Source organism: Stegodyphus dumicola, chromosome 7, assembly GCF_044657685.1.
Source record: "Stegodyphus dumicola isolate Sdum_Otavi_A_Nest chromosome 7, ASM4465768v1".
Classification (NCBI taxonomy): Eukaryota; Metazoa; Arthropoda; class Arachnida; order Araneae; family Eresidae; genus Stegodyphus; species Stegodyphus dumicola.
The window spans coordinates 153,698,180-153,726,002 of record NC_140774.1 but is presented as its reverse complement, the minus strand read 5'-3'; the positions used below and the strand labels follow the sequence as shown (position 1 = coordinate 153,726,002).

The window sequence follows — 27,823 nt, the reverse complement described above, 5'->3', positions numbered from 1 at the left end:
GTTAGAATAGAAGGAGGGAGGGTTCGCAGTTTCCTCCACTATCGGGGAATGAAACTCCGCCGAACAAGCGGCGTCCATGTTTGTGACTTCAAAACATTGCATTACGGCAGTGACATGTACGTGTTTCTAAGCTGTTCCGTGCATTTATTTTCCAGTAAAAATATGTTAAATTTATAATGAAATCCCTCGCTATTGTTGAATTTTTGTTTTAAAGTAATAAAGATGATATCCATAATTTACTAAGTACAGCAAATTATTAAGAAATAGTTCGAAATCTAAATGCATGCGCATAACATTAAAGCCTTTAAAAAATGATGTTTCTGCATATTTCACGGATTTGCTTAGGTTAGAAAATAAATCTTAATAAAATAAAACAGATTTGTGTGAATTCATTGATTTCAGTTTAGGCGCATTTCATATTTATTAATCTCAAAGAAACTGCCTTTAATTAAGTTGAATTACAGAAATACACCTATATAAGTTTTTGGATACATCTTTCCACATGTTCAATTGTGTAAATATTTTAATTAATTTTATCACTATACTGCCCAGAAATTTGTAAGTTTATGCAAAAAATTTTTAACAACAGAACAGTTTATCTTAACTTAAAAAAATGAATAATAATTAATATATAAAGAAAAGCATTGCTTTATTTAACAACTTTACAATTAATAAAAATAGTAACAATTGATTTCTTACTTTTCATGAAAGTTATAAAACGAATTAACTAAAACGTTCAAATTATACAATTTAAATCCTACCATATAGCATTGTATCTTAAGGAACGAAGATACCAGCTATAAACAGAAACATTAAAATGTATTTAATATATTTTGATTATAGTTATATTAAATAACCTATTTTAAGTCCTTTTTTTCACATCTGGAAAGAAAACCACATGACATTGTGATATTTTTTGACATAGTTGTCATATTAAAAAAAGAAAATTAATACTTACGTGTGAAAAATAATACCCGGAATTTTTTTTCGAGAATCTATTTGTGCATCCATATGCAATACAAGCTGACATGCTTCAAAAAGAAAAGAAAAAAATGTTGCAATGACAGACTTCCTTGCACAAGTCACGGTGATTTACAGGAAGATGGCCGCCAAACTTCACCGTTTGAGTTGAACCTTCCCTCCTTCTATTCTAACCTCCTTGTTCTACACAAAGAATCTTTCTTTGTTCTACATACGCGAACTTTGGCGTAGTTTATCATTTTCTAAGCGTTGGCGACTTTCTAAAGTTTAGAAAGGAAAACTGGTTCCTTTTCTTATAGAATGAAGGAACACATTTCCCTTTATTAAAGTATATATAAAAAAAAAGTAGATTTTTATGTTCGCAAAGTTTATCGTTTTCCTAAACGGTGGGAATAGTTTAAATGACTGATTTGGGGGGAGGACAAAATCTTGTTTACTTTTTTTGTACTTGTTAGAATGCATTTAGCTTCAAAGATGTATTTTGCGCAATCAAGACCTTAATTCATTCCTCTTTGAAAATTTTCGTCCCATAAAAGATAATACAAATTAGACAGAGGTGTAGAAAATTTAGACATGAAATAAGTTAAAAGCGATTAAATCATCTAGTAAATGAATAATAAATCATATAATAGTGGTTATTAGCAATTCTGTATGTCTGTTTATTTTTTCTTTATGGAAATAGTCTTCATTTTCAGAACAAAAAAATATTTCCAAAGGACTTTAAAATAATAGTACAAACACATTAATAAATTAAATTTTAATAAATAATGAGATATAATTTAAAAGACAATAATTTAATGTAAGAGATTTAGATTGACAAATTTGCTCGTGCAAATGAATTATCAGATTTTATAAGGTTTTATTTCATGAATAACTTTGATTCTGAAATAGGGCATTTGAACTTATAAACATGTGTGGACCTGGAAAGAGTGATGCATATATAAGAACATTATAATTTTCAATAAGTTTTATTATTGAATAATAAATTCTAGCAGTTCTATGCTATAAGACTAAGTTCCAAGTTTGCATAAAAGTTCCCATGTTAAATAAAATAATTTAACTCTTTATGAATATGAATATAACTTTTTATGATGACTGTTTATGAATATGTCCTTTCTTACATTCAAAGCTAACATATCTGCACAATACCGTTTCACGATGTTTATGATCCCCGTGAAATTTTGTGATCTCGTCTTAATCAAAACAGCAAAATTTTGTTTTTGAAACAGTTTTTTTTTTTTTTTTTTTTTTTTTTTACCCTTTCACATTTAAAATATGTGGAAAACTTGTTTCCACACTCAAAAGGCAAGAACTTTGTTTTTGTCACATCCATCGTCCTCAAGTTATGTCAAACAAATAACACATAAATTTCAATAACAATAACTAAAAATTAGTAGCAGCAGTGACAACATTACAATCTCGACCGTTTTGGGCGGTTGTGGTCGTTTAGATGAAAGGTCGTCTCTGGCATTTTGGCCTTCAAAGAGTTAATTCCGCTTTTCGATGTACCATCAAATTGGGGAGAAGCAGATAGAATCGTATTCCATTAAATAGAAAAAAAGTAGCCAAAATATCACTGAGACTTATTTAATTCTCTTAAAGCTAATTCCACCTCATGCAGTTTCCTCTTCACTCAAATACAATTACTCGTATTATTACTGAAAATGTATTGCGGGGCAGCAAGCCTCTTCAATGCAGCAATAAAGAATCGGTATTCAAATCTGATACAATTTCTAGGTGAATAGCTTTTATTATCATGGAAATGAATAATGCAACTTAATAGTTCCTTAGTTGTTCCTTGCACCATAATCCTTTGCCAATAGCATAGTTGATATCAAAAAAAGGGTTTTCTAATTCCACGTTAGATTCTGGCAAGTTCCCCTTACTCGATTAGAAATATTCTCTTTATATCTAATAAGAGCTATGTATTTTGCTATTAAAACCTTTAATGAGCTTCTTTGCTCGAATAATCCAATAATTTTACTTAAAAATTTGATCTAATCCAATAATTTTACTTTAAAATTTGATCTACTATTGTAGACAGTGCATGTAATTATTTAATTTGATATTGTTTAATCAAATGTACTCAGTCTCCTAGATGATAGAATAATTAATGGATGCTTAGCATTATAATTTAATATATAATGCTGAATTCGACCTTCCATCCGTAAGACATTGTCTTCAAAGAAAGGCCTCAGTGCCACAAATGCACTATTTTTCAAAGACTTCTTGGAATCTAATAAATGTATGTCATCTTTAAATTTTCAGATTTTGATTTTCAGCTTAATCTTGCAACAGCAAGTTCATGCAAGGGTTAATTGCTTAACAAGGGGACTGTTCTAATTTTTCTAACCAGTGTTGAGGAATCCAGCTAACTAAAGCTTTTGCCTAAATATCACAGTTAGAGTTTTTGTATTTTGGCCTATTTGTCCTGTACCTATTTCTTTCACTTCATTTAGCTTGCGAATACGCTTTTGTGTATGCTGCGGAAGAGGGAATGGGTGCGAGCGTAGCCCACGAAACCCATCGCCATTATTGCTCGCCACAACAACACCTGTTTTTGTTGTGGTCAGTATGACGTGTCAAGTTGGAAAACAAGAGGTTCCATATTCTATCCCCAGCCAGGCAGCAACGGTTCAGAAGAACACGTACTTTGCAGGAGCCCTTTATTGGCAAACATCAATACTAAAATATGTAGCGCTGCTCAGATGGGAAAATAGTTAGCGATGTTGACTGCCATACCAACGGAGACGGGTTCGAGTTCCGGAGAAGGCATGGACGTTTGTAAATGTACAGTATCTTTGCGGCATGGAGGCACTCAAAATATGCGGTGAGCCGAAAGTGCTCTCGAGGGAAAGAGGGGTGAGAGACCACTCCTTCAAAACTGGGCTGGAGCTTCAAAAATGGGCATAAAGTGTGACTGTCGACTGAATGTTGCTCAAGGCTCTGGCCAACGATAAATGCAGTCTCGTGTTCCTTGTTCGTGGTCTTGTTCCGATTACGTTAGACAAATGAGGTTAGTAACAACACCAACAGCAAAAAACAACAATATATACAACGGAACAGATCAAGGAGCTAGTTCGCTATATCAGTTTATAGATAGTGCCATGAGACCTGCTGGGTTCAAAATCAACCGTGACGGCACACCTAAAAACAACCGCCGCATATATGCTACACAAAGCTAGAGTTGTGTAATCAGCAAACTCTAATTTCTTATTTATCGCATTTTACGTTGTCGGAAATTATTGCATTCCTAAGAGCGTGTTCTCGCGATGTGAGTGGTTAATATGCCCAGCTAGTAAATGGACGATACGTGGTTTAAATCTCGGCAAGACACGGGTAAAGATTTATGTTTACGGCATCGAAAATCCTAGATCTCTACAGAGGCTCCCGAACTAAACTCTAAAAATTCACACAATGACGATAACTCCTTCCGTCGTATTTTACCAACAGAATCTCGTGCACCTCTCCAGTACCCTATATAATAGAAAATAATTCAAAAAATTATTGCAATCTTTTGTGAGTGCTTTCGTGGCGTAAGCGGTTAGAACATCCATCAAGATCCATCAAGAAAATAGGAGGTTCATGTTTCTAATTCCGATAAGAACTGAATTGATTTTTAACTTTTTCGTTCCAAAAATCGTCAAAGTGTTTGCGATAAAATGTATTTTGTTTTAAATTTTAAATTACTTTATAGTTTAACTGTCAGAGACACTAATTTGCTCAAAGAATAAGAACGATATTAATCGACCTTTAAATAGGGTGACAATATAAGGAATTATTGCATTCCGTATTATACGAGTATCTTACACGTGCAAATACCGTTAGACCCTTAAAATTACATTTGTTCAGGAATGAGCATCGTTCTTACAAAAAAAAAAAAAAAAAAAAAATGTTTCACAAACCAGATCTGCGTTTTAGTGTAGCACTTGGAGTTAGATCATGACGAATTTCATGTAAATCTAGCTGCTAATCAAACTGCACCGAATGCGTCTCACAGAAAACACCTCAGAAAATTACCATTATTTGTGAGAGCATAAAGAATAAAGATCAGTATTTAACGTAAAACCTACAGAAAATGAAAATCATCAGGGGTTGTCGCCTCAGATAGGGTTAATTGGAACTCAGTGTAATGACAGTAATTTATTACGTTTCCTGTTCCAAAAAATTATAAGACTTTATAAGTGGTTTCCATATAAAATGTATTGAACGATAAATTCTTCACCTCTCAGAATTTAGCGATTCGACCCTCGCCTTTCCAGTCATCCTGAGAAAATTTTAAGGTATTACCTCTCTCCTTACCACGTGCCTTCGGAGTTTATTTGAAAAAACGTCCGGCTATCATTAGGGAGGTATAGAATTCGAATTTCGGCGACAGCAGCACTGATTTTCCACTAAAACTAAAATGTGAAGGATGATAATTCCCACCAGAATTTGCCCTTTAAGTGAGGGAAAATATCTGGTTGTAACGAAAGTTTTCCACCAAAGCCTTTAGCGTGGGTAGTACTCACAATTGAAATCGATGATTTTCTGCCAACGTTTTAGTAGTTTTTCAAAACCTTCGGTCTAGAAACTTAGTGTCTGCGAGTCCAAAATCAGATCCACTTCATTTCGGATGTCCTATGCAGAATGGAAGATAGCACCAGCAAGATGTAGCTGGAGTTGTGAAAAAAGGTAGAAGTCTGAAGGAGCGATGTCAAGGCTATATTGTCAGTGGGTGTGACAAAGGATCCGTACAGAATCCTGCCTGTGAATGCAGACAAATGTCATCATGCCTTATCTTGATGAAAAATTACCTTTTTGCACCGAAACTAAGTTCGACGTGTTTCCTTGATAGCAGCATCAACACGGACTAGCATCTTGCTGACACCTTACTGTCGAGGGTTTTACCTTCTTCCAGATATTCTTTGTGGATAATACCACGGCAATCCCACCAGATAAAAGCAGGATTTTTTGTTAGTCAAAGTGCGCGTCCAGACCCTGCCGACGGGTTGAGACCGGGGCAGACCAATCTTCTTTTCGGCCTGTGTTGTTGAAGCAAATCCACATTTCATGACAAGTGACGATACGGTCCTGTATTTTGTCCTTGCGTTGATATTCGAGCAGATTAGTGCAGGCCCGAACAAGTCAGCTTGAGTTAGGTCATGCGGCAACCAGCGACTGAATTTGTACATCAAGTTTATGCGATGCATCGATGCGACTAATAGACATGGCACTAACTCCTTAGCAAGAATTAAGTGGTTGCATACTGATCCTCTTCACAAGTTCTTATCAACATCAGTAGGCCGGCCAGAACGCTTTGCTGCTTGAATGCCATAGTCCTTGTTTTTGAACTTTCGATACCAAAGCTTCACACCATCATATGATACAACATTAGTACCTGATAGTCACACATGATTTGGTGACATTCTGTAGCTGACGTTTTGCAACAGAACTGGAACTAAATTATGGTTCTAATCTGGCGTTGTAGTTCCATTTCAGACATCTTGTACTTAAAAACGATATTTTTTTACAAATTTCGCAACACAGTGTTCTAAAGCAAGTATCTTTCTTTCAAATGCCAAAAACCGTTTGACAAAAGACAAAATATGATTAAACACGCAAAGCGAAATGTTTGCGCAGATGATATTTGCGGTGGCGGAAAACTTTCGTTAAAACGCGATATAACATCTTTTCTTCCTTCTTACCACATGCCTTCAGAGTGTAATTGGAAGCACGTTCGGCTAGCAGTCGGGAGGTCCGAGTTCGAACCCTGGCGAGAGCATTCCACATTTTTCACATTTCCTGCTCCAAAATAAAATGCTTAATGGCCTCTATATACTATTTATTTCGTGAGAAAAAGTGTTCTTTTGAGATTATTAGTATATTTACTGGCTGTCTGTTTAATAGGGAAAAAGATTTTCCCTCCCCTCCGTTGTTTTACTTGTGTCATTAGCTCCATTATTCTTGCTTTATAAGGAATGTTTACAGACTTTCTTATTCAAGGAAATAAATCTTACTAGCTTTAATATCGTAAGTTTCTGTACTGTACAGTTAAGTTATAGAAACTAAATAATACTTTACATCTACTTATAAACTCACAAAGCCTGATTATCGTCCAGGCAGTGGTCCAAAATTCTGCTGCAGCTTCTTACAATATTGTTTTCTTGTTCATGAGAGACAGAACATTTTAGTTAACTATTGAGTTGTATTCAGATACAGTCTGATTTCTTACTTACGCAGTCAAAAGAACGTTCTGCTATTCTTTTGTCAAAACATGAAAACTAAAGCTAACACTCTTTTGAATCTGAAGCATAAATTTTGTGGTAAAATATTTTTAGACGTTTCATTCTTGTATTAATTTTTATAATGTAGAAGTTTTTATTAAATTCTTTTTTTTTTTTTTTTTTTTTTTTTTTTGTTAGACCTCAGGTATTTCAGCTTTTAGTTGTTATACCGATTTTCGAGAGTTCTAATTACAAAAGCTAGAAATTTCATGCATGTCTTCACTCTTATAGTTATGAAGTTTAGCGCCTGCTTCTTTTTCAATTTCATTCTCATATTATTTTAGTGGTAGAAAGGTTGAAGAAAGCATACATAAAAAACTATTGTTTTTATCGTATTATTGTTATATATTGTATGCAGCATGGGAGCACTTAAAATTCTGCCCGATCGAAAGTCCTCTCGAATAGTTTGAGGTAGTGAAAGAAGGTAGGAGATCCTCGGATCCGTCCTGCAAGGTGTGCTCCATCACAATTGGGACGGAGCTGTGCAGTTGGTGCGATGGGACAATATCTGTGAGACCATTTGGTGAAGTTTTGATGTCTCGCACTATTCCTCTTATTGTGTCTGGTTACGTGCAGAAGTACATTCCCGCCTGCTTCAAGCATCAAGAGAAGACGAAGTTTATACATACTATTACGATTTAAATATGAAGTTATATTTTTATGAAGCAGAAAATCGATTCTGTCGAATTTTTCACAATGAATTACAATTTTCGAAACTATTATTTTTTAGATATTTTTGAAAATCTGAGTGATTTAAACATATCACTTTAAGAAAATAATTTTAATGTTAAAATGTAAAACTGAAATATTTAAAAAAATCTGAACACATGGACACATAGAGGAAAAAATGGATTTTTAGAACTATTTATAGCTGTAGATGCTTTTAAAATAGGGAAAAAAAAAAAAAAAAAAAACCTTTCCACAGATTTTATTCTAATTGTATAACTGATGATTTGAAGCGCCGGGAGATATATCTTCAAAAATATTTTCCTTCAAATTTGATGTTGAAAATAAAGTTGGGTTATAAATCATAAGCAATTGAAATTATTAATGTCACTAATTTATTACTGAACTTTCAAGTGGAATTTGCCGAATTAGTGAGGAACACTGGTTTAAAACCTGAATTTTGCAAAACATCGTTAAACGAATTTTCGGTGGAAATGAGGGTATAATTTTCTGTGCTTACCGAAATGACCTCTAGCACTCTTCTAAAACATTTCATAGTATGCATTTATGCGAAATGATATTTTCAGCACTAACGTTTATAAAACTCAAAAATCTGTCAACTCTGAGAAACTTTGAAGGAGTTCTACATCTTGCAGTTAGATTTGTTTATAAACCGGATTACACACTCAGATTTTGACCGGTCATGGGAATTTTGTGTTGAATTTAGTTCGTTTCAGTGTTGTTACTTGTGGACTTTTTGCTTGCGGCGATGCTGTGGAAGATGTGGAGCATATTTTATTGCATTGTAGGTTGCATGCGACTGCCAGAAGTGCATTTAAAGTGAGTTTAAGGAAGCTCTCTTTTTGTTGGTCTCCTGTTTCCTATAATCTTGCTAGGAGCTCCGATGTCTTTGCAGTCTTGTGTGACTATATTTGTTCTTTGAACTTTCAGCATTATTATTCATATCATCGGATTTTAATCTTTTATGTGTCATTGTATTATTTTGCGTATTGTCTATGTATTGATTATTGTATTGTTGGTGTATCATTCTTCCTTTGCTTGAGTATTATTTTTAAGTATTATTTCATTTTTGTTATTATTGTATTTTCTTATTTTCTTTTTTTTATTTTTTATTTGCTTTTATAGCAGTATCAACAGAGTTTATGGTTATTCATGGTATATTTTAGTATTTTTATTACAATAGTACTTGTATTTTATATTTTCTGTGCTCTCTCCAGACTTAGATATTATGTTTTTATTGTTGAATTGTATTTCTTTGTATTATAAGTTATTTACTTACATCTCTAAGCATCGTGGAATACTTCATCGAACACGAGGAGTTTTGTATTTGCTTTCTAAATTTAAAAATAAATAAATAAACAAATAAATACATAATAAAATTATAGTTACTGTATGTATACCAAAAAACGGAAATTCCGAAAAAAATTTCTTCTCGATTTATTATCAGCAAATTTATTATCCTGCACTGGAAAGTGATTTGTGTTCCTAATTTATACGTACGTATATCAAGGGCGGCGAAAATATTTGCTCAGGAAAAAGTGAAGTGGTTTGAGAGACTTGTTCAGGACACATGTTTTTGAAGTTTAAAAAGCCATATTCCAGAATAAAGTTTCATTTTCCTGTCAACCCTCCTCCCCCTTTGGTAATGTTCCCTTTTTACGTAATAAATAGGCTGACTCTGGTAACACCATCCTCTGCTTTACTTTCAACTAGCGTAGTCCCGCTCTCTCCGTATTGACCTTGACACGACTGAAAACATCTGATAAAGTCCGAAACTGTTGGGAACTCGTTTGTGGACGATGATACCGGAGGGAAAGCAGTTTTCATTTTTAATTCTGCACTGGAAAGAGATCGCGTCTTAGCTCCTTCGTTGCAATTTCGGACACTTCAGAGTATGAAAACTTTTTTTAATTTTTTAAAACTTCTTTATTATATTTGTTCATTTTTTAATGGAAAGTTTTCAGTAAAATTTAAACAAAATTGATTGCTTATGAAATAATATAACTCCTCATGCAAATTCTGAGATTCATTGGTTGTATGTAACTGAAGAAACACCGTCGCTCGCTAGGCACCTGACAGGTTTTATTTTAATAATCCACGTGTATTTATTAAGTATTACAATTATTTTCTATTTAGACAATATAATTAATTAAGTAAAATATAATTGTAAACAATCAAATAAAGTGTTGAACTAATAAATGTAATTTTATTAAATTTAAGCAGTTAGTAATTATATATAATATTATAATAGCAGATCTGTTGAGATAAACATATAATTTTTGCCTTTGCTTTGATTGTTAGTTACTGAAAGCAGATTACAGCAAAGCACACAAGGCTAATCTAAGAGGAATGCCTTTGGAGAGGACTTTCTGATGAAAGCTGTATTGACCGCTCTGCTTCTGATGCGCCGAAGTTTCCTGTTTTCACAGAAAACAGCCATAGTGTATAGAAATTCATGGGAAATATAGAGAAATTCGCTCTGGAATTTGAATTCATTCGCGATTCCCTCTGGAAAATTCGGTAAAAGTTTTATGAGTACTCCTCCCTTCTCCCCTCTATATAACAGCATTCATCTATCCAATTGTAGTGTAGAGACATTATGTATTTTTTGAAAGCAGGAGAGAGGAAAAATGAGCAACGCCTTCGCCGGGACTCGAACCACGGGCCTCTCGAATACGCGCCGAGCGGACTGACCACTACACTACGGAGGTATGCTAAGAAGGCGGGAGAAATACCATATAGTACATGTGCTCATCGATAAATGTGCTATATGTCACACACACTAATGTGCTCATCAGAAGTAAAGCGAATAAGAATAAACGCTAGTAATTGATCCTGCATTGGTTTCCTGCATAGCGCTCGCTGTATAGGTTTTTCACGGATTTCCGAGGGTGTAACAGAAATGAACCAGTTTCTCTCAGAAAGCGCTACTCGGTGGTGTAATTCTTAAAATGGGTAATTTTGCGTAGTTGAAAATCTCAGAAGTTGGAAATACAGTGGCAATCATCTGTTACTTCTTCTTCGAACACTGAAACTATAAAAAACTATTGCCGAATACTCTATTTAACGGATTTCCCACTGTGATCTTGGCAGCAAAAGACGGACCTTAAAGGACTGTGGTGTTCCTTACCAGCCTACATCCGCATATAGAACAGCTATGCAACAATCGGCGATTCATTCGTCTCTTTAATATAAGCTTCCAACGTTTATTTAATTTTTAGTTAATGAGATGAAGATTATATCAAATCTAATAGCGTTGAAAATAAAAAATATAAATTTTCTTTTATTAACTTAATTATTTAATATCAGTATAAAATTGAACGAATGTTAATGAATTATATTTTTAAAATATAAGTATACTGGCACTAACTATGCTACAAAATCGGTTTTGAAAGGGACAAGAGTAAGGTAGTACGTAGAACATTCTAATTTATAAAAGTGGTCCCTACTTGAAAATAAACTTTGAGAAACGCTGATTTTAACCAATTAAACAACCCTTACTGTAAAATGATTTGCTAGTCTGCAATTATCTTTTTTTTTTTTTTTTTTTTTTTTTTGTTTGTTTGTTTGTTTGTTCCATTGTGAATTTTTTTTTTTTTTCTTTTGTTTGTTTTATTGTGATTTTGTTTCATTTGATTTCATCTGTGCTGTCATCCTTCTCTTTGACATCAACATTTCTTCCTTACTGATTTATAAACTTCACGAGGGGAAGCACATGACGTTTGATTCACCCATTTAGCTCAAATTTCGCAGGATTATAGAGGACTCTAATCCATTAAGGACAAAAACGAGTTCCGCTTATTTAACTACAAAGACAGAAATTACTGCAGACGATTTAACTTTTAATGACGGCATAATTTTGATATTAATTTAAATACATAGAAAATAGTAAATAAATCATGGTTTTGAAATGTTGAATTTATATAAACATAGATATTTTCTTATTCTCGCAATTAATGTTGAAAATTTTCTAAAACTGTAATAGCCATACTTCATTAAAAGACTGAAATACTATCTGATTATACTTTACGTTTTGTTGCATAAGCTGTAAAATTTAATGTCAGAATTTGTTCTTGAGAATCTAAGAAAGGGATGATGACAGATATTCTTTATATTGGGCGAACAGGCTTCATAAGTATTTGACTCATTTATTGGAGCTGCTTACTGAAGTCAACCTTTGTCCTTGATTTAAAATTCGCGAATCTTTAATGTCAGTTATTCTACCTTTTATTATTATTATTATTACCATCTATTTGGATATTTAGAATTGTATACTATAGAAAAAATATAACTGAAATCCGGATAATTGAAAAAAAAAACTAAAAGAAAATATAAAAGAAAACTATCAAACTAGCCTAAAAATATCCCCTGCCTCAGATGGGAAGCACCTCAGATGAAGGGGAGAGAAGAAATTTTTATTTATATTTTGAAAAACATATGCTTTTCCTTTTTATTAACTTTTAAAAAATGTATTATTTTGTTAAAAAGATATTTAAGAGAAGAACACGAAAATAATGTAACATAGAACTTTAGTTAATTTTTTTTAACTTTCTGTATTTTTCTATAAATTTATTTGCGTTTCGTAAGTGATATTTAATTATCGGAAAAATTTTTGAAATGTAAAATTATAGCAATGCATAAATAAAGGTTTAACACAATTTAAATAGTTTTGAAGCAACTTGAAAAAAAAAAATAATAATTGAAAAGAGGAAACATTGTAACGACCATTTCAAAATGGCATCCGTGCACAGTATGTGCATCCAAGAAAAGGTGGCGCTTCGTTGGCATATGATGTGAATGCTAAAATTGTATCTAAGGTGAAAACATTTAAAAAATGTTTAAATCTTTAAAAAAATGGTCATTTAGTTTGTCTCTTTACTCTCTGGAATAGGAAAATTAAGTTCACTGTTGAAATAAGTTCCTCCCCCCCTCCATGCACAATATTATTTGTTTTTGTTCTTACGGGACTTTGATGAGAAGTATAAAAGACGAAGCCACCCATGTTTTGAATTAAATATCATGTGCAAAAGGTAACATTTTAAAAAAGTTAATTCACTTGTAACGTTCTTGCGCTTAAATTTAATTTCTGTTTGCAAGATTGTAACAAAAGGGTGAGACTTTATTCGTTGTTTGAATTTTTAGTATGATTATTTACATGATTGGATTTTAATCTTTTATGTGTTATTGTTTTAATTCCATATTGTCTGTGTATGATTACGTTATGTACTGATGTATTGTATTGTTGATTTATTTTTTCCTTTAGTATCAGTATGGTTTTTAAGTATTATTTATTTTTTATTATTATTGTTAGCCCACAAGAGCTATTAATTTCGTTTTGGCATTTTGCATTGATCCACTATAAATGTCGGTTCATTTTTCAAATTGTTGCCACCAAATATTATCGCCCTCTGTTACAGTTAAAAAAATTAAATAATGAAGAATCTGCGTAAATGTATGTATGTTTCTCGCATTGTGGTAAAACAACGGTACCTAAAGCCATCAAATTTTGAATAACGTAATCTTCCACCGAATATGGGCATCTGGAAGCTCTAACTTGAAATTTGTTTTATTATCGATTTCATATTTTGTAACACTTCAACGAATTTTTGATTAACCAACTCAACGATTTCAAAGCGAGCAATGGCAAAACTATACGAAAAATAAAAAAATAAAAATAAAAAAAAAAAAAAATTCCGGCGCGAGAGACTGTGTATCGGAAATTCTAAATATATGCTCATTTAAAAATTATTTTACGATATTGCTGTTGAATTGAATTTTATGGTTTATTATTAAGTGCAAAGAACATAATATTTAACAAAAAGGTAACGCAAATTTTAAAAAAAAGGGCGTAAGGTAAAATCTGAAAGCTTTCAGATATTATTATTATTATTATTAAGTTGGTTTTTTTTCTTTTATATGAGTATTAACATAGTATAATTATTCATGGCATATTTTAGTATTTTTATCATAATAGTATTTGTAATAGTTTTTCTTTGCTTTCTCTAGATCTTGATATCATGTTTTCCTATTGTTGAATTGCATCGCCTTGTATTATGAGTTATTTACTTAGACCTCTAAGCCTCGTGGAATACTCCGTGGAACACGAGGAGTTTGTATTTGTTTTCTTAATTTAAAAAGAGTAATGAAAAATGCGCAAAATCCCCTTTGAAAGGTTTTTCGATAGCACGTTTCTCATTGTGACCTTGATTATCCATTAACCGCCGTCACTCGCGGTACTTTATTTATTTATTTTTTTTTTTTAATCGAAGCACTTAAAAAAAAAAAAAAAAAAAAAAGTGGAAAACGGGTCAGGAATATCGAAATTCCAGATATCTAGGTTTTAAAGAACTTTCTTTAAAAAAGTGCTTCCACTGTGTCATATTCTAATACATGTTGTTTTCTTTTTTTTTTTTTTTTTTTTGCCTTATCTTGTCAAAAGCACTTTTTTATCTAAAAATATATAACTCATGATATACTTTTAATAATTGCGTTTTATAAGAAGCAAAGGGCTACTTACTTTACAGCAAAACCTTTGAAGGATAACTGCTAACTTTATTTGCCACACGTTTTCAAAATATGTAAATGTGGTAGCATTTCAGCTTCTAAATTTAAGTGAGAACGCATAAATCAACAGAATGCACCCACAGTATTTTAAGATTGACTTGGTAATTCTTCGAAAGCTGTTGTTGTCTAATGCTCACTTGTCTGACCTATAGTCAGCCCAAGCCCACGAAATGCTTCGTGGCAAGGAGCGCAAGATAGGCTTGCCTTTGCCAACAGCCTTGGGCACCTTATTAAGTGTGATTTAGCTCAGTTCCCTCCCCTAATTTTGATGAAGAGCACTCTGGGGGGGATGGATCCATGGGTCTCCGACCCCCCTTCCTCTACCAGCAACCTCTCGTGAGGAGTTTCGGTTCGCCGCATATTTAGAGTGCCCGCATGCCGCACGAACTTTATAAATTTACAGATATCCACACCTTCTCTGGAATTCGAACCCGGACCTTTTGGCACAGCACTTAGCGATGCTAACAGCTATACCGGTTGGGCGGCAATTCTTCGAAAGAAATAGCTTTATTGCCATTTAGCCTTCTACACAGGATCGGATTTAGATTTGACAAGATGATAAGCTATATGAGATATAGGGACCCTTATGTCCCTATATCCTTATGATATAGTCGAATATCCTTATGATATATCCTTATGATATAGTCGAATTTTTTTTTATATGGGATATGGCACAAGTTTTGGGGGAGACCTCAAGAAAGTAGGGGCCCTAAGCTATAGCTTGTGCAGCTGATACGTAAATCCGGCACTGCTTCAACACGCATTTAGTCTAATGCTATATGTCTCTTGTTATGTTTACAGAAATTCAGAATGCTTTCACAAATGCCAGCTGTTGAAATGTTATTTCATTCTTTTGTTACTTGCTTCTGAGCTTCTAAAATGCCATTGAAACTATGTCCTGTAATGCAAGAGTTCACTTTTCTAAGAATTAAAGAAACAATGGATTATATTTTTAATTTTTAAACTATGCTGCATTTTTTGGTGATATAAATACATACCGTATGGTATGCATTTTGTTTCGAGATAGGCATCTGAAATTAACAGACTTTCGCAAGAGAATATTTAACAAAAAAAATCTGATTTCTGAAAATTTAAAAGAGAAATGAATGTTTAAAGGGAAATTATTCTTATTTCCCCCAAATAGTGGGCTGTAGCCGTTGTTTGACCACTACTAAGGCCGGAAGCGGTGGTCACCTTATTACGGAGGCACCTAACAGGTGGGCTACCGTTGCCTCCCAAAGGTACCGGGATTCGAAACCAGGAACTTCGGTGTCCAAGAAAAATTATATGTCACTAAATAATAGTAACAAATTCTGACTTCATCAGTTCAAATGATATACTTTGAAACTCAATCAGATCACACACTTTAAAGGGAATTCATTGATATTTCGACAAATAATAAATTCGGGAAAACCCCAAAGCCTCATGTATCACAACAATATAAGAAAAAATCTGACGTGACATCTCGTCAATTCCATGTTAAGACATGGAACTGGAAAAATAGCGTGCTACTATCACTTCCGGTTGATCGTTTGTTAACCGGTTATGGTTCCGTTATGGTGCAATGTTACACTGCTCATTTTTTTGTTATTTTCATTCCCATACAATAGACAATGATAACTATGCATACTTATGGTAACATCCGTTCTCATGGTTTGATTTGAAAATATTGCATCGATCGTAGTATATTCTCTGGTCATACAGTGTTTCGGATTCATAAATCCGTGATTTAACACGATCATACAATTTTTAAAAGCAGCATACCCGCTATAGTGTTAAGTATTGTCACAACATTTCTTTTCCAGTCTTTTCTCAGTTAAGGATATGAGTGTTAGTTTTCATAATAAAATAATCAACTTTTTTATTTTCATTTTAGCTTTGTTTATTGAACATCACCTTCTTCGCATTTGCGCTACATAAAATTCAAAACCAAAATTACAAAAATCTTTCAAATCGGCATATCTTCAGAATTCTAAATACAGTGCTAATTGTTGCCATACATTTTTAATATTGGCTATATTATTTCCTTTAAAGTAATAAATTACGATAACATCTGGTGGCAGCATCCTTTCATTTGAAAAGCTTTTGGGCACAAAAATGAAACGACCACAAAATTGAAGATGAGGTTAATTTGCATTTAATTGCTTCATAATGAGCTTATTCTCTTGCATTTAATCCAGATCGAAGAATACGTTTAATGCTTATAGCTTAATTAATAAAACTAATAGAAGTGTCGAAGCCCTATGGAAGACTGTCGCGAAAGAAGGAAACAATAAATAAAATAAGTAAAAATTAAAATAATTAAGTAATTGAATTAAAATTAAAAGAAATGTAAAGACATAAATAGAAATTTAATACATATTTAAATTAATTATAAATGGTTAAATAAAAAAAATATTGCGCTTAAACCTCGTCTTATTTTGGGCTCCAACTGAAATTAAAATTCCACTCGAAAGCTAAGTAACTTCAGCCGATCTCCGTTTGAATTTAAGGCCTGATTATGCATATAATGTACTGTTTCAAGGGATAATAGATACAAAAGCCTTTTTTTTTTTTTTTTTTTTTTCAGCACGCTAATGAAAAACGATAAACGATTACAGCGTCACAAAAAGAAGAATAGCGAGAATTCTAGAAACAGGCAATTTTAACGGAAAAGTGTAGCTTTGAAAATAAAGAGGGAAGAGTCCAAGATTTTCTGGTCGTGTCCTGTCCATATAATTCTTGCCGTCAAGCAGAAATTATATCTGAATATGATGCGATAACAACGGGAGAATAAACGTTAAGACTCCTCTATACAAGTGACAGTAGCTTCCCCCATGTTTGGTTATATTGTTCAAAAAGTGTACAGTAGGAAGTTACAAGAGTGACACGTACATGACCAGGACGATGCCTTTTAGCCTTTTCAAGAACGAAAAGTTAACCCTCTCTCCTAAATTCATGGCACTTCCTGGAGAATGAGCTTTTGGCATGTGGATGTTGGCTTTTCATCCTTCAAAAGCCTCAACCTCTATCCAAGGTTTGTGTTCGAGGGAAAGATAGGCCTTCTGTCAAACATTAGAATCGATATTTAAGGCATGTGTATTATTAAAAAAAATTTTTCTGCTGAAATTGTGGTAACTTACGTAAAAGAAGTGCCGGAGCCCTTTTACTTGGGGCTTCGGCTAAAATTATGATTTATCTCAAAAACTGAGAAGTACCAGAGCCTGGCTCCACTGGACCGCGGCGCAGTTTAAGCTCTGATGCTTATAAACGTGATATATTGTTCTCAATTCTATATCTATTTTCAATACTAAATTTGGAAAGTTTTTGAATTATCACATAATATGTATATATATTGTTGCGTTCGTACGGGTTCGTTATGAACTGAATGCACAAGTCCGCTGAAAAAATGAATTAAATTTATTATTATCACAAATAAATAAAACAAAATTCTTAAAATTTCCTCAGATATTCGTGCAATATTACAATATATTTCACAGTAGTTATCTTTTAACTACTCAAACGTTCAAGAAAACTTAATTCAAAACAGCTAGAGAAAGCTAATCTGCGAATTCGCTACAGTCAACAAGAGCAGTTTTCTAAACAAGCTCTTAAAACAACAAAAAACTAACTAACTAACTAAATTGATATATCTATGTCTATGTCTTATCACTTAGTAAGAGGCAATGGACCATTAACGGCCTTTACCAATATATTATACTTGACTTGTAAATGCTTGAATCGAGTAAGTTGTATCCAATAATATGCAAGTACTTGTGCACAAGATGTGCTAGAACTCAGAGATTACTAGCGACGGAGGCTCCTGTGCCGCCGTCCTTAGAATAAGTAAATTTTCAACAAATGAGTCGCTCGTGTGCCGCCATCTATTAGTAGGAATGAGAAGCATTTTAGCTGACTGGAGCAGTGGTGGCGCCATCTCTTGCAGGATGTATCGTAAGGCATTTTTAAAATTTCATAAAAATTATTCTTCTGATAAGCAATAACTGGAAAGTAAAATGATGAAAAACACAATTTGCAGTACATTGAAACGTTTCACAAGAGTAAAAACAATTTACACACAGTCTACCTGCTTTGGCAGGAACAAAGTCCATAGCGCTTTGTAATTTGATAAGTAAAGAAAATGAAGTAAAATCTTGGCTAAATAAGAAGAAAACGAGAATGTATGCATTACCACCGACTATTATAGTGAATAGTGCGGGGCCTCTTGTGGCGTTGTTCAATTGTGAAATCATAATTTCCTAGTTTTTTGACGATATAACACATTTCATAAAAAAGTTATGAGAAGCTTTTAGAATTTCAGAATCCGTGGGTTTAATTTTTTAGTCATTGTGAAAAGCGTTATTTTGTACGAACCAAGGCGCATTTGTAATTATTCGGATGGCCTTGTTTTGAATTCTTTGTATTTTTTCGCAGTGAGTTCTTGCAGTTGCAGCCCATGTTAGGGAAGCATACAGTAAAATCGGGCGGATAGCTTGTAGATAAATAACTCTTTTTATAGCGAGACTTAAGTTTAGAATTTCTCCCTATGAGTGCATGGATACTGCCTATTGCTTGGTTGGCTTTTTTATATGTATTTTCGATATGGTTTTTGAAGGTTAGTTTTTGATCGAGATAAACGCCTAAATATTTAACACATTTTTCATTTCGGATGGAGATATTATTAATTGTGATATTGTTGAGATGTCTTCTGGAAGGGTTCTTTTGGAAATATATTGTAAGGATTTGCTTTCATTGATTTTAATTTTTCAAACGTTAAACCATGGGAAGATATAGTCTATTGCATTTTGGAGGTTTTGGATGGCTCTTTGCGGATTGACGAATTTGCTGAGAATTACAGTATCGTCTGCATAGCAGGCGATAATGGCATCTTTGTGGCTGGGAAGATCATTTATGTAGATGTCATTTTCTTTTGAAAAGGTGAAAAATTCGAGCCCTGAGGGACGCTTGCTTTCATTACACTGATATTAGATAGCTCGTTCTTAATACTAACTTGAAAAGTTCTGTTTTCCAAAAAACTTGAAATTAGGAGGATTTATCCAAGGTAAAAATTTGTTTCCGATAAGTTTGATAAGTAGGCCTGGGTGTCAAACCTTATCAAACGCTTTTTCGATGTCAGTGAAGATGCCAGCAACCGTTTCTTTTTTGTTAAAGGCTTCACCGATGATTTCAGTAATTCTTGTAAATTGTTGGATGGTGCTAAATGCATGCCTAAATCCAAATTAATGTTCCTTAATAATATTATTGTCTTCAGGGAATTTAGTGAGCCTATTGACGACTAATCTTTCAAACAACTTGCTAACATCTGAAGGTAAACTGATGGAGCTGTAATCTGAAGTTGAAGATCCATTTTTCCAAGGTTTCTTCAAGACAATCGTAAGGATTATGTTAATTTTATTAACAGTTAAATTTTAAGTTCCTTTCCTGTCAAATTCTTAACTTCAACTTACTACTTCAGGACAGAACATAGTTTTGGAATTGATGACTAATCTTTCAAACAACTTGCCGACACCTGAAAGTAAACTGATGGAGCTGTAATCTGAAGTTGAAGATCCATTTTTCCCAGGTTTCTTCAAGACAGTTGTAAGGATTATGTTAATTTTATTAACAGTTAAATTTTAAGTTAAAGTTCCTTTCCTGTCAAATTCTTAACTTCAACTTACTACTTCAGGCCAGAACGTAGTTTTGGAATTTGCTGAATATTTAATGAGGAGGAGCGGTATTTAAACCACGAAGTTACTTACTGAGTCAGAGAGAATCAGAGTTTCTGATTTACGCGCGTCTGCCTTTTTGGCCACTCTCTCTCTCAAAGCTGTTATTACGCTCGGCCGTACTCAGGCCCTTGCTAAGCTTCGTAGTAAAATAAGGCCAACTCTAATTGAACCTTGATAGCTTCGGCTATACTTCTTTAGTTAATCTTAAGTTTTAGTTTAATTCTTAGTCTTTTAAGTTCAAGTCCAAGTGCGGGCTTTGCTTGTACACTCCCAGGCGGAGTTTTGTTAAATCTTTTTGGAATAATAAAGGGTTAGTTACCCTTCTATCTTGTTGTTTCTTGTCACCGAACGCAAGCGATTATTCGCTTATCAGTTCTTAGATTCCTCACTTCCAACATTAACTTATAATTCCAAAGTGAGGTACTCTACATTTAGCGCCCGAAAAGTTTTCGTAACGGACCATGTCGTTAGAATCCGGGAAGTTTACGTTGACCCCTCCGACCTTTCAGGGCTCTACAACATCCACGAATTCAGTAGAAGGGTTTGGATTCCTCGTGGAAACGTTGCATGCATCTATGAAACCAATAGCAACTTTTGACGGCAAGGGCTCAGTCCTGACATTTTTGGAGCAATCGGACCTACATTTCACCTTACGCCCTTTATCAGCTACAAAAGGTGATTATAGTTACTACAGCCTTAAAAGGTCAAGCCCTTAGCTGGCAGAAGAGTATACGAAAGTTTTCCCAGGTTTCTTCAAGACAACTTGTTGGGGGACCCAGGATCTAAATCATATAACTGGAAAAATTTCAAGTCTGCGTTACTAAAAGCATTTAAAGTTCTTAAAGATCGTGCGAAGCTTGAATTAGAATTGTATAGTAAATACCAAGGCGGTTTCGAGGATTTGACGGAGTTCATTTTAAGAAAAGTTCATATTTTTAATCTATTATACGGGGAAAAGCCCGATAAAGAAATTATCGAACTAATTCTACCGCGTCTTCAACCATCAGCGCAAGATTTCCTCGAAGTGCGTAATCCGCAAACATTAGAAGTTCTATTTCAGCTTGCTGTGAAATTCCAAAGTAGAAGAAACTCGGAGAAAGCGCATGCAAGTCAGTTTGGCCATTACTCAAGATTTACTTCCCAAAAGAAACCACTAGTTCAGTACAAGGCGTATCGGCAGACCGGAAAAAAGTGAAAAGTTCAATAACAAGAGCGCAGATAAATCTAAGGGCGGTGGATATAAAAATCAGCGAAAAGAGGCGGCAGGTAACCAGAATTTAAACGCAAACCGGTGATCGAGAAGGGGCAACGGTCACCGAGTGGGAAAGAAGACCCCTCAGACATTTGTTTAAATACAGTGGTGGTACAAAATCTAGCTATGCCCGAGGTACAGATTCTGGTAAATAATGTACCAACCACTGCACTCTTGGACACAGGGGCACAATATTCATTCCTATCTAAGAATTTTTTTAAAAAGCTTTTTCGTCGTTACAGACTGTTTAAAGCTACGGAAAAGAAAGTAATTGCCGCCCAAGGCAAACAGTGCGTATGTTTGGGAAAACCGCACTGCATGTTCAGATTAAAAACGAGGTTCTAAAAATTAATTTTTTAGTCTTGAAAAATTTACTCACGTCAGTTATATTGGGGGTCGATTTTTTACGCGCATCCGGCGCAAATCTTAATTTTCAGAATTCTACGTTTCAGGTGCACATGCACCCGGTAGAAGAAGATGAAGTTTCCATGCCAGAATTGCATTTAGAAAACATTTGAAGCTCGAAGAGAAAAAAAAGATTGAAGGACTGGTAAGGAAATTTAATTCTTTGTTTAACGACAAACCTGGTTTTTGTCAGGTAGTTAATCATTCCATAGACACTGGGAATGCCCCTCCAGTTCGGTCGAAGCCCTATAGATATCATAAAACGAAAGAAAAAATTATCTAGAAGCATATTGAAAAAATGATAGAAAACAAAATAATCGTGCCTAACACGAGTTCGTACGCAAGTCCGGTGGTCCCTTGTAGAGAAAAGAACGGACTACCGCCTGAACACCCGGACGCGTATAGGTTTGCAGTTGATTATCGTAAGTTGAACAGTATAACAAAATATCCCACGTATCCCCTACCAATAATTGACGAAATAATCAGAAACATTCGCTCGACTAAATTCATGACAACCCTAGACCTCACTTCGGGTTACTTCCAAATCGCCGTTAAGCCGGAGGATGTCCAGAAGACCGCATTCATAACAAAATCAGGCGTCTATGCCTTTTCAAGAATGCCCTTTGGTTTAAGCGGAGCGCCAGCTACGTTCCAAAAAGCTATGGAAAAAGTCTTGAAGCCAGTTTTAGGTAAAAGTACAATTATTTATCTTGACGATATCATAGTTGCCAGCGAAACATTAGAGGAACATTTGAAACATTTGGAAGAAGTTTTTGCCTTACTTAACGAGGCCGGTTTCAAAATAAATGCAAGTTCGCGGCAAAGGAACTGCGATACCTCGGATACAAAATCTCTAATAAGGGAATAGAGACTGATGATTCAAAAATTAAGTCAATTGAATGCTATTCTCCCCCAAATACGGCTAAGAAATTGTCTTCATTTTTGGGCTTATGTTCCTATTATAGAATGTTCATAAAGGACTTTGAGAAAATAGTTGAGCCTCTTCTAGTGCTAAAAAGAAAGAAAAGTAGATTTTCGTGAACAGCCGAGGCGAACACCGCGTTTGAACAACTAAAGAATGCCCTAATCAATGCCCCAGTCCTTAAATTCCCAGAAGGCCAGCAAGGTCTAGAAATTTCAGCGGATGCATCCGATTACATAGTTGGAGTGGTGCTCTCCCAAAATGGGTAACCTATAGCTTTTTATTCGAAAACCTTGAATACTATATAGAGGAACTATTCCGCTACTGAGCGAGAAACGCTCGCTGTGTTATTAGCAGTTCAGAAGTTTCGTGTCTACTAAGTTCACCGATAACGGTCTACTCAGATCATGCGGCAGTGGGTCGCTTGTATTCAGGAAAAATATTATCGCCTCACTTGATACGGTGGACTTTAAAATTACAAGAGTTCAACTTAATCATAAAAGAAAACTTAATCATAAAAGAAGAGACCAGGAAAAGAAAACTTGGTCGCCGATGCCCTTTCGCGAATAAAAATTGATGAAGAGGGAAAAACAATCAAGTGTGCTGTGTTCACCTCAAGAGTTATTGAGTCCCGTGAAACAGTCGAAGAACTGAAAAAGGACCCGGAATTTAAAGATATTTACGCATACCTGGAAGACTCTGAAAAATTTGAACATATAGATTTAACGGCTATTCGCAATAGGGCACAGCATTACGAAATAATCGACAAATTGTTATTTTATACAAAGGTAACGAATGAAAATCAGGAATACCGACCAGTAATCCCAGCGAGTCTACGTTTAAGTATCTTAGAGGAGTTGCACGATCTACCATCTGCCGGACATTTCGGAATACTAAAAACAATAAAGAGGGTACGCGAAGCGGTTTATTTTCCGCAGTTACAGAAAGTTGTTACAGCGTATGTTAAGTCGTGCCATATGGGCCAATTAATAAACGATGTTAATTACAGCCCGGCCGGGTATTTAAAAAACATAAAGACCACTTTTCCAAATGAAATAGTTAGCATAGATTTGCTCGGACACTACCCTAGGACAAAAATAAATAAAAACAGATATACTTTAACAATCATTGACCATTTTTCAAAATGGGTAGAAATAGTCCCTCTTAAACGAGCTTCAGCTAAAGTAGTCGCAGATTCGTTCTTAAATAAATATATATTAAAATACGGGGCCCCACTAAAAGTAATATCAGATAATGGAAAACAGTTTGTTAGTAGTATATTTAAAAATTTGTGCACAGGACTTGGCATACGCCATCTAAAAATGGTACCGTATAGACCGCAGTCGAATATAGTGGAACGCGTAAATAAGAATATTGTAAAAATTATCAGGGGATATGTGAAAATTTTCATGACCGCTGGGGCAGCTGTGTCAATGAGTTAGATTTTGCCTTGAGAACCGCAAAGCACGATACTATGCAGAAGACCCCCGCGGAGTTATTTTTAGGAAAAGTCATAACACCTTTGGATAAGCTGTTCTTTGTACAACAGAGACAAGAAGAATTCAAGTTAAAAGACATTCAAAAAATTATCGAATATGCAATTAAAAGCTCTGATATAGCAAGACAAAAACAAAAAGTTTATTACGATAGAAATGGAAGGGAATTTGAATATAAAGTGGGACAGAAAGTTCTTAAGTTGAAATATTCGTTATCATCGGCAGCAGAAAACAGAGTTGCGAAGTTTGAGCCCAGGTTTGAAGGGCCGTACATGGTGGAAAGAATAAGAGAAACCACGTTTTATTTAAAGGCCGAAAATGGCCAACAACTGGTTGCAAATATCGATCAGTTAAAACCTTATTACAGCCGCACTGTAAAATATTGCAGGATTTATTACAGGATCCTGGATGTAAGGAGAGAAGCCCGCCAGCTCAAGAACACAGCTGGAGTCCCCCAACACAAAAAAGAAAGTAGAGCCAGCAAACTTCGACCAGGGAAACCCATTCCAGAAATGCTACAAGCGCACAAAATAGAAGTTAGCACAGACAGATAAACGAGTCAGAACCGAGGATTCTGCAAAACTCAAGTACCATCGACCACAAGAGGGAGGCCTACTGACAAGGTTCCAGGAAAGGAGAAAATTCAACGACGAATGAAAACTAGACGTAAAGCACAGTTTCCAGCATCAACAACTACAAGGGAGACCCAAGGAGGACCAGCATGGAGACCGAAAAGCCAGAAAAGACCTGTAGACACAACCGTGCCGGACCAACAAGTTAGAAGGGCCAAGAGAAGATTCAAAGACCCTGAAGGACGGATATCCTCACCGGAGCAAAACAGGAAATTGGCATTCCAGAATCCGCAACCCGCCCGCAAGAGTCCGAGATTCCTAGACAAGAGGGAAAAAAGGAATTAAACGGAGCGGAACATCAAAGCTCGAGAAGAAGATTGGAGGTCATCAGGTTCCCTACATTTGAACAGTTCTGTAACGTCAGAATGCAGTAATACAGAAAAAGATAAGTGAAAATTTCTTTGCTTATTTTTCTTTGAAGTTCAAATTATATCATCTTGTTATCATATACGTTGCTAAAGATGTTTAGAAAAGTTAAATCGCAGATAGCGAAAGTTTGATTGTAAATGTTCGTAAGCATAGATTTTTATGTTAGTAATTTGGTGAGAAGCTACTAGAGTTAAATACTTTTTGTTAAGAACTCGCAAGTTGCGAGAAGTAAATTGTGAATAAGTTAAGTCGGAAGACTATTGGAATACTAAAATCTGTTAACGTAAAGTTAAGATTTCGTGTAAATATTGGTAAATTTTAATTAAGCAACTATGACTGTTGATGTAAAATGAATTCAAAAATGATGTGTAAATATTTAAATGTTCATGTTCATGTAGAAATGTTTAATCTTTGTGTTGAAATATCGTAAAGTTAAAATGACATGAAAACAAATTTTTATCTCTGTGTATTGGAATTGTGGAAGAATTGGAATATATATATATATGTGTGTGTGTGTTTAATGTTAGGCTCTCCAGTTAACACGTTTAAAAGTAAAATATAAGCTTTCGCTTACTACATTAGGAAAGAGTTTTCGTGCAGGGAGTCTTGAAAGGTCTGGTGTGTCAAATTTAACAAAATTAGGTGTTGTGTAGCGGTAGTTTTGTTCGCGGTAACACAACATAGAACACCTTAAGTACATTTCAGTACATTTGCTGGAGAGCGTGGGTGAAATAAAACTGTAGTATGAATGAAAGTGCATGAGGGCCAAATGATGAAATAAAAGCGTAAAATTAGGATTTAAAGAAAAGCTTCGTAAAATGTATTACTAATGACATTTCTTTCCAGATATGGAAGGATCAAGACCTGACATAGTTATAACAGAATAAAGTGTCCATTCATGAAGATGTATGTCAGGATATATGTCCAGAAAGGATCAATTGTAAATTTTATTTTTCCTAGCTTTATTCTAGCTTTTAGAATTGTTGTAAAGTTGGCCCTGAAAACGAAACTTTAAAGTCATTTAGTTAATTTAAAAGTTGGAAGAGTGTAGTTGGAAGATTTCAGACTTTAAAGTCTTAAACAAGGTCGTTTTGAGACCTTATTTTTCGAGTATTTAAAGTCTGGTCGGAATCTATGTAAGGATTATGTTAATTTTATTAACAGTTAAATTTTAAGTTCCTTTCCTGTCAGATTCTTAACTTCAACTTACTACTTCCGGCCAGAACGTAGTTTTAAAATTTGCTGAATATTTAATGAGGAGGAGCGGTATTTAAACCACGAAGTTACTTACTGAGTCAGAGAGAATCTGAGTTTCTGATTTACGCGCGTCTGCCTTTTTGGCCACTCTCTCTCTCAAAGCTGTTATTACGCTCGGCCGTACTCAGGCCCTTGCTAAGCTTCGTAGTAAAATAAGGCCAACTCTAATTGAACCTTGATAGCTTCGGCTATACTTCTTTAGTTAATCTTAAGTTTTAGTTTAATTCTTAGTCTTTTAAGTTCAAGTCCAAGTGCGGGCTTTGCTTGTACACTCCCAGGCAGAGTTTTGTTAAATCATTTTGAAATAATAAAGGGTTAGTTACCTTTCTATTTTGTTGTTTCTTGTCACCGAACGCAAGGGATTATTCGCTTATCAGTTCTTAGATTCCTCACTTCCAACATTAACTTAGAATTCCAAAGTGAGATACTCTACACAATAATTATCGCATGCTTCCATTATCTAGGAAGAAATCCTATACGCAGGCAAGCATTGAAGATGTAATATAATTGCAGGATGGCTTTTCTTGGTAAATTTTGCAGGGTTTTATTAGTAATCTGGTCATAACCGGGAGCTTTTCTTGGTTTTAATTTTCAAATTAATTCTGTAATCTCTCTGGGTGTGGTAGATGGGTTGGTCTGATTCTTGAGACTTTCTAACTGCTGAGTCACGTGATCAATGACAGCCGAATCATTAGCATTAACAAAATTATTGACAGTGAATTGGTTTTCATATGATTTGGCAAAAGCGTTTGCAATATCTTTTGGATTAATTAGAACTTTATTATTTAAATTAATAGGTTTTATTTCATCTTTATTTCTTCTAATAGCTTTAGCAATTTTCCACACGGAGTAATTAATATGTGATAGACTGGTAACGTAGTTGTTCCAGCTGTCGTCTTTATATTCGTTGATGAGTTTTTTAACTGTTCTGTTAGCTTGATTGAAATTTCGTTTATCGATGGGTTCTAAAGTTCTATAATAAATTTTTCGAAGCCTGTTCTTTTCTTTAATCTTGTTAAGAATGTACGTAGAAAGAGCGAATTTTTCTGGATGAATGGCTGATTTAGATTTATTGAGTGCTTCGTGCATGCTATGGGTGAATTTGTCAATAACTAAACTGAGAGGTTTTTCTCCTTTTTATAAGATTTTAAAACGCGCGCGAGAATTTTCTGGAATTTTCTCGAAATCAAAAAGAGATATTTATTTATTTATTAAATGTTAAATGCACGTGCTCTTGTATTTTTAACTTTTTCGGCTTAGCTTTCTCGTAATATCCGTCAC

At 34.5% G+C, this 27,823-nt stretch overlaps 1 protein-coding gene across 7 annotated transcripts in view; it reads left to right on the top strand.

Moving 5' to 3' along the window:
• Positions 1-9,683: 9,683 nt before the first annotated feature.
• LOC118189374 (cytochrome P450 302a1, mitochondrial-like) overlaps positions 9,684-27,823 on the top strand; it is a 63,482-nt gene continuing 45,342 nt past the window's right edge. The window contains exons 1-4 of one of the 7 annotated variants that reach the window (XM_085820940.1): positions 9,737-9,826; positions 19,750-19,871; positions 19,954-20,078; positions 26,132-26,225. In XM_085820940.1, the coding sequence (XP_085677066.1) occupies positions 26,184-26,225 (42 nt within the window). In that variant the 5' untranslated portion in view covers positions 9,737-9,826; positions 19,750-19,871; positions 19,954-20,078; positions 26,132-26,183. Of the gene's footprint in view, positions 9,827-10,235; positions 10,455-19,749; positions 19,872-19,953; positions 20,079-26,131; positions 26,226-26,258; positions 26,857-27,823 lie in introns of those variants that run through there. The other 6 variants (XM_085820938.1, XM_085820939.1, XM_085820941.1 and 3 more) reach the window with 6 other exon arrangements.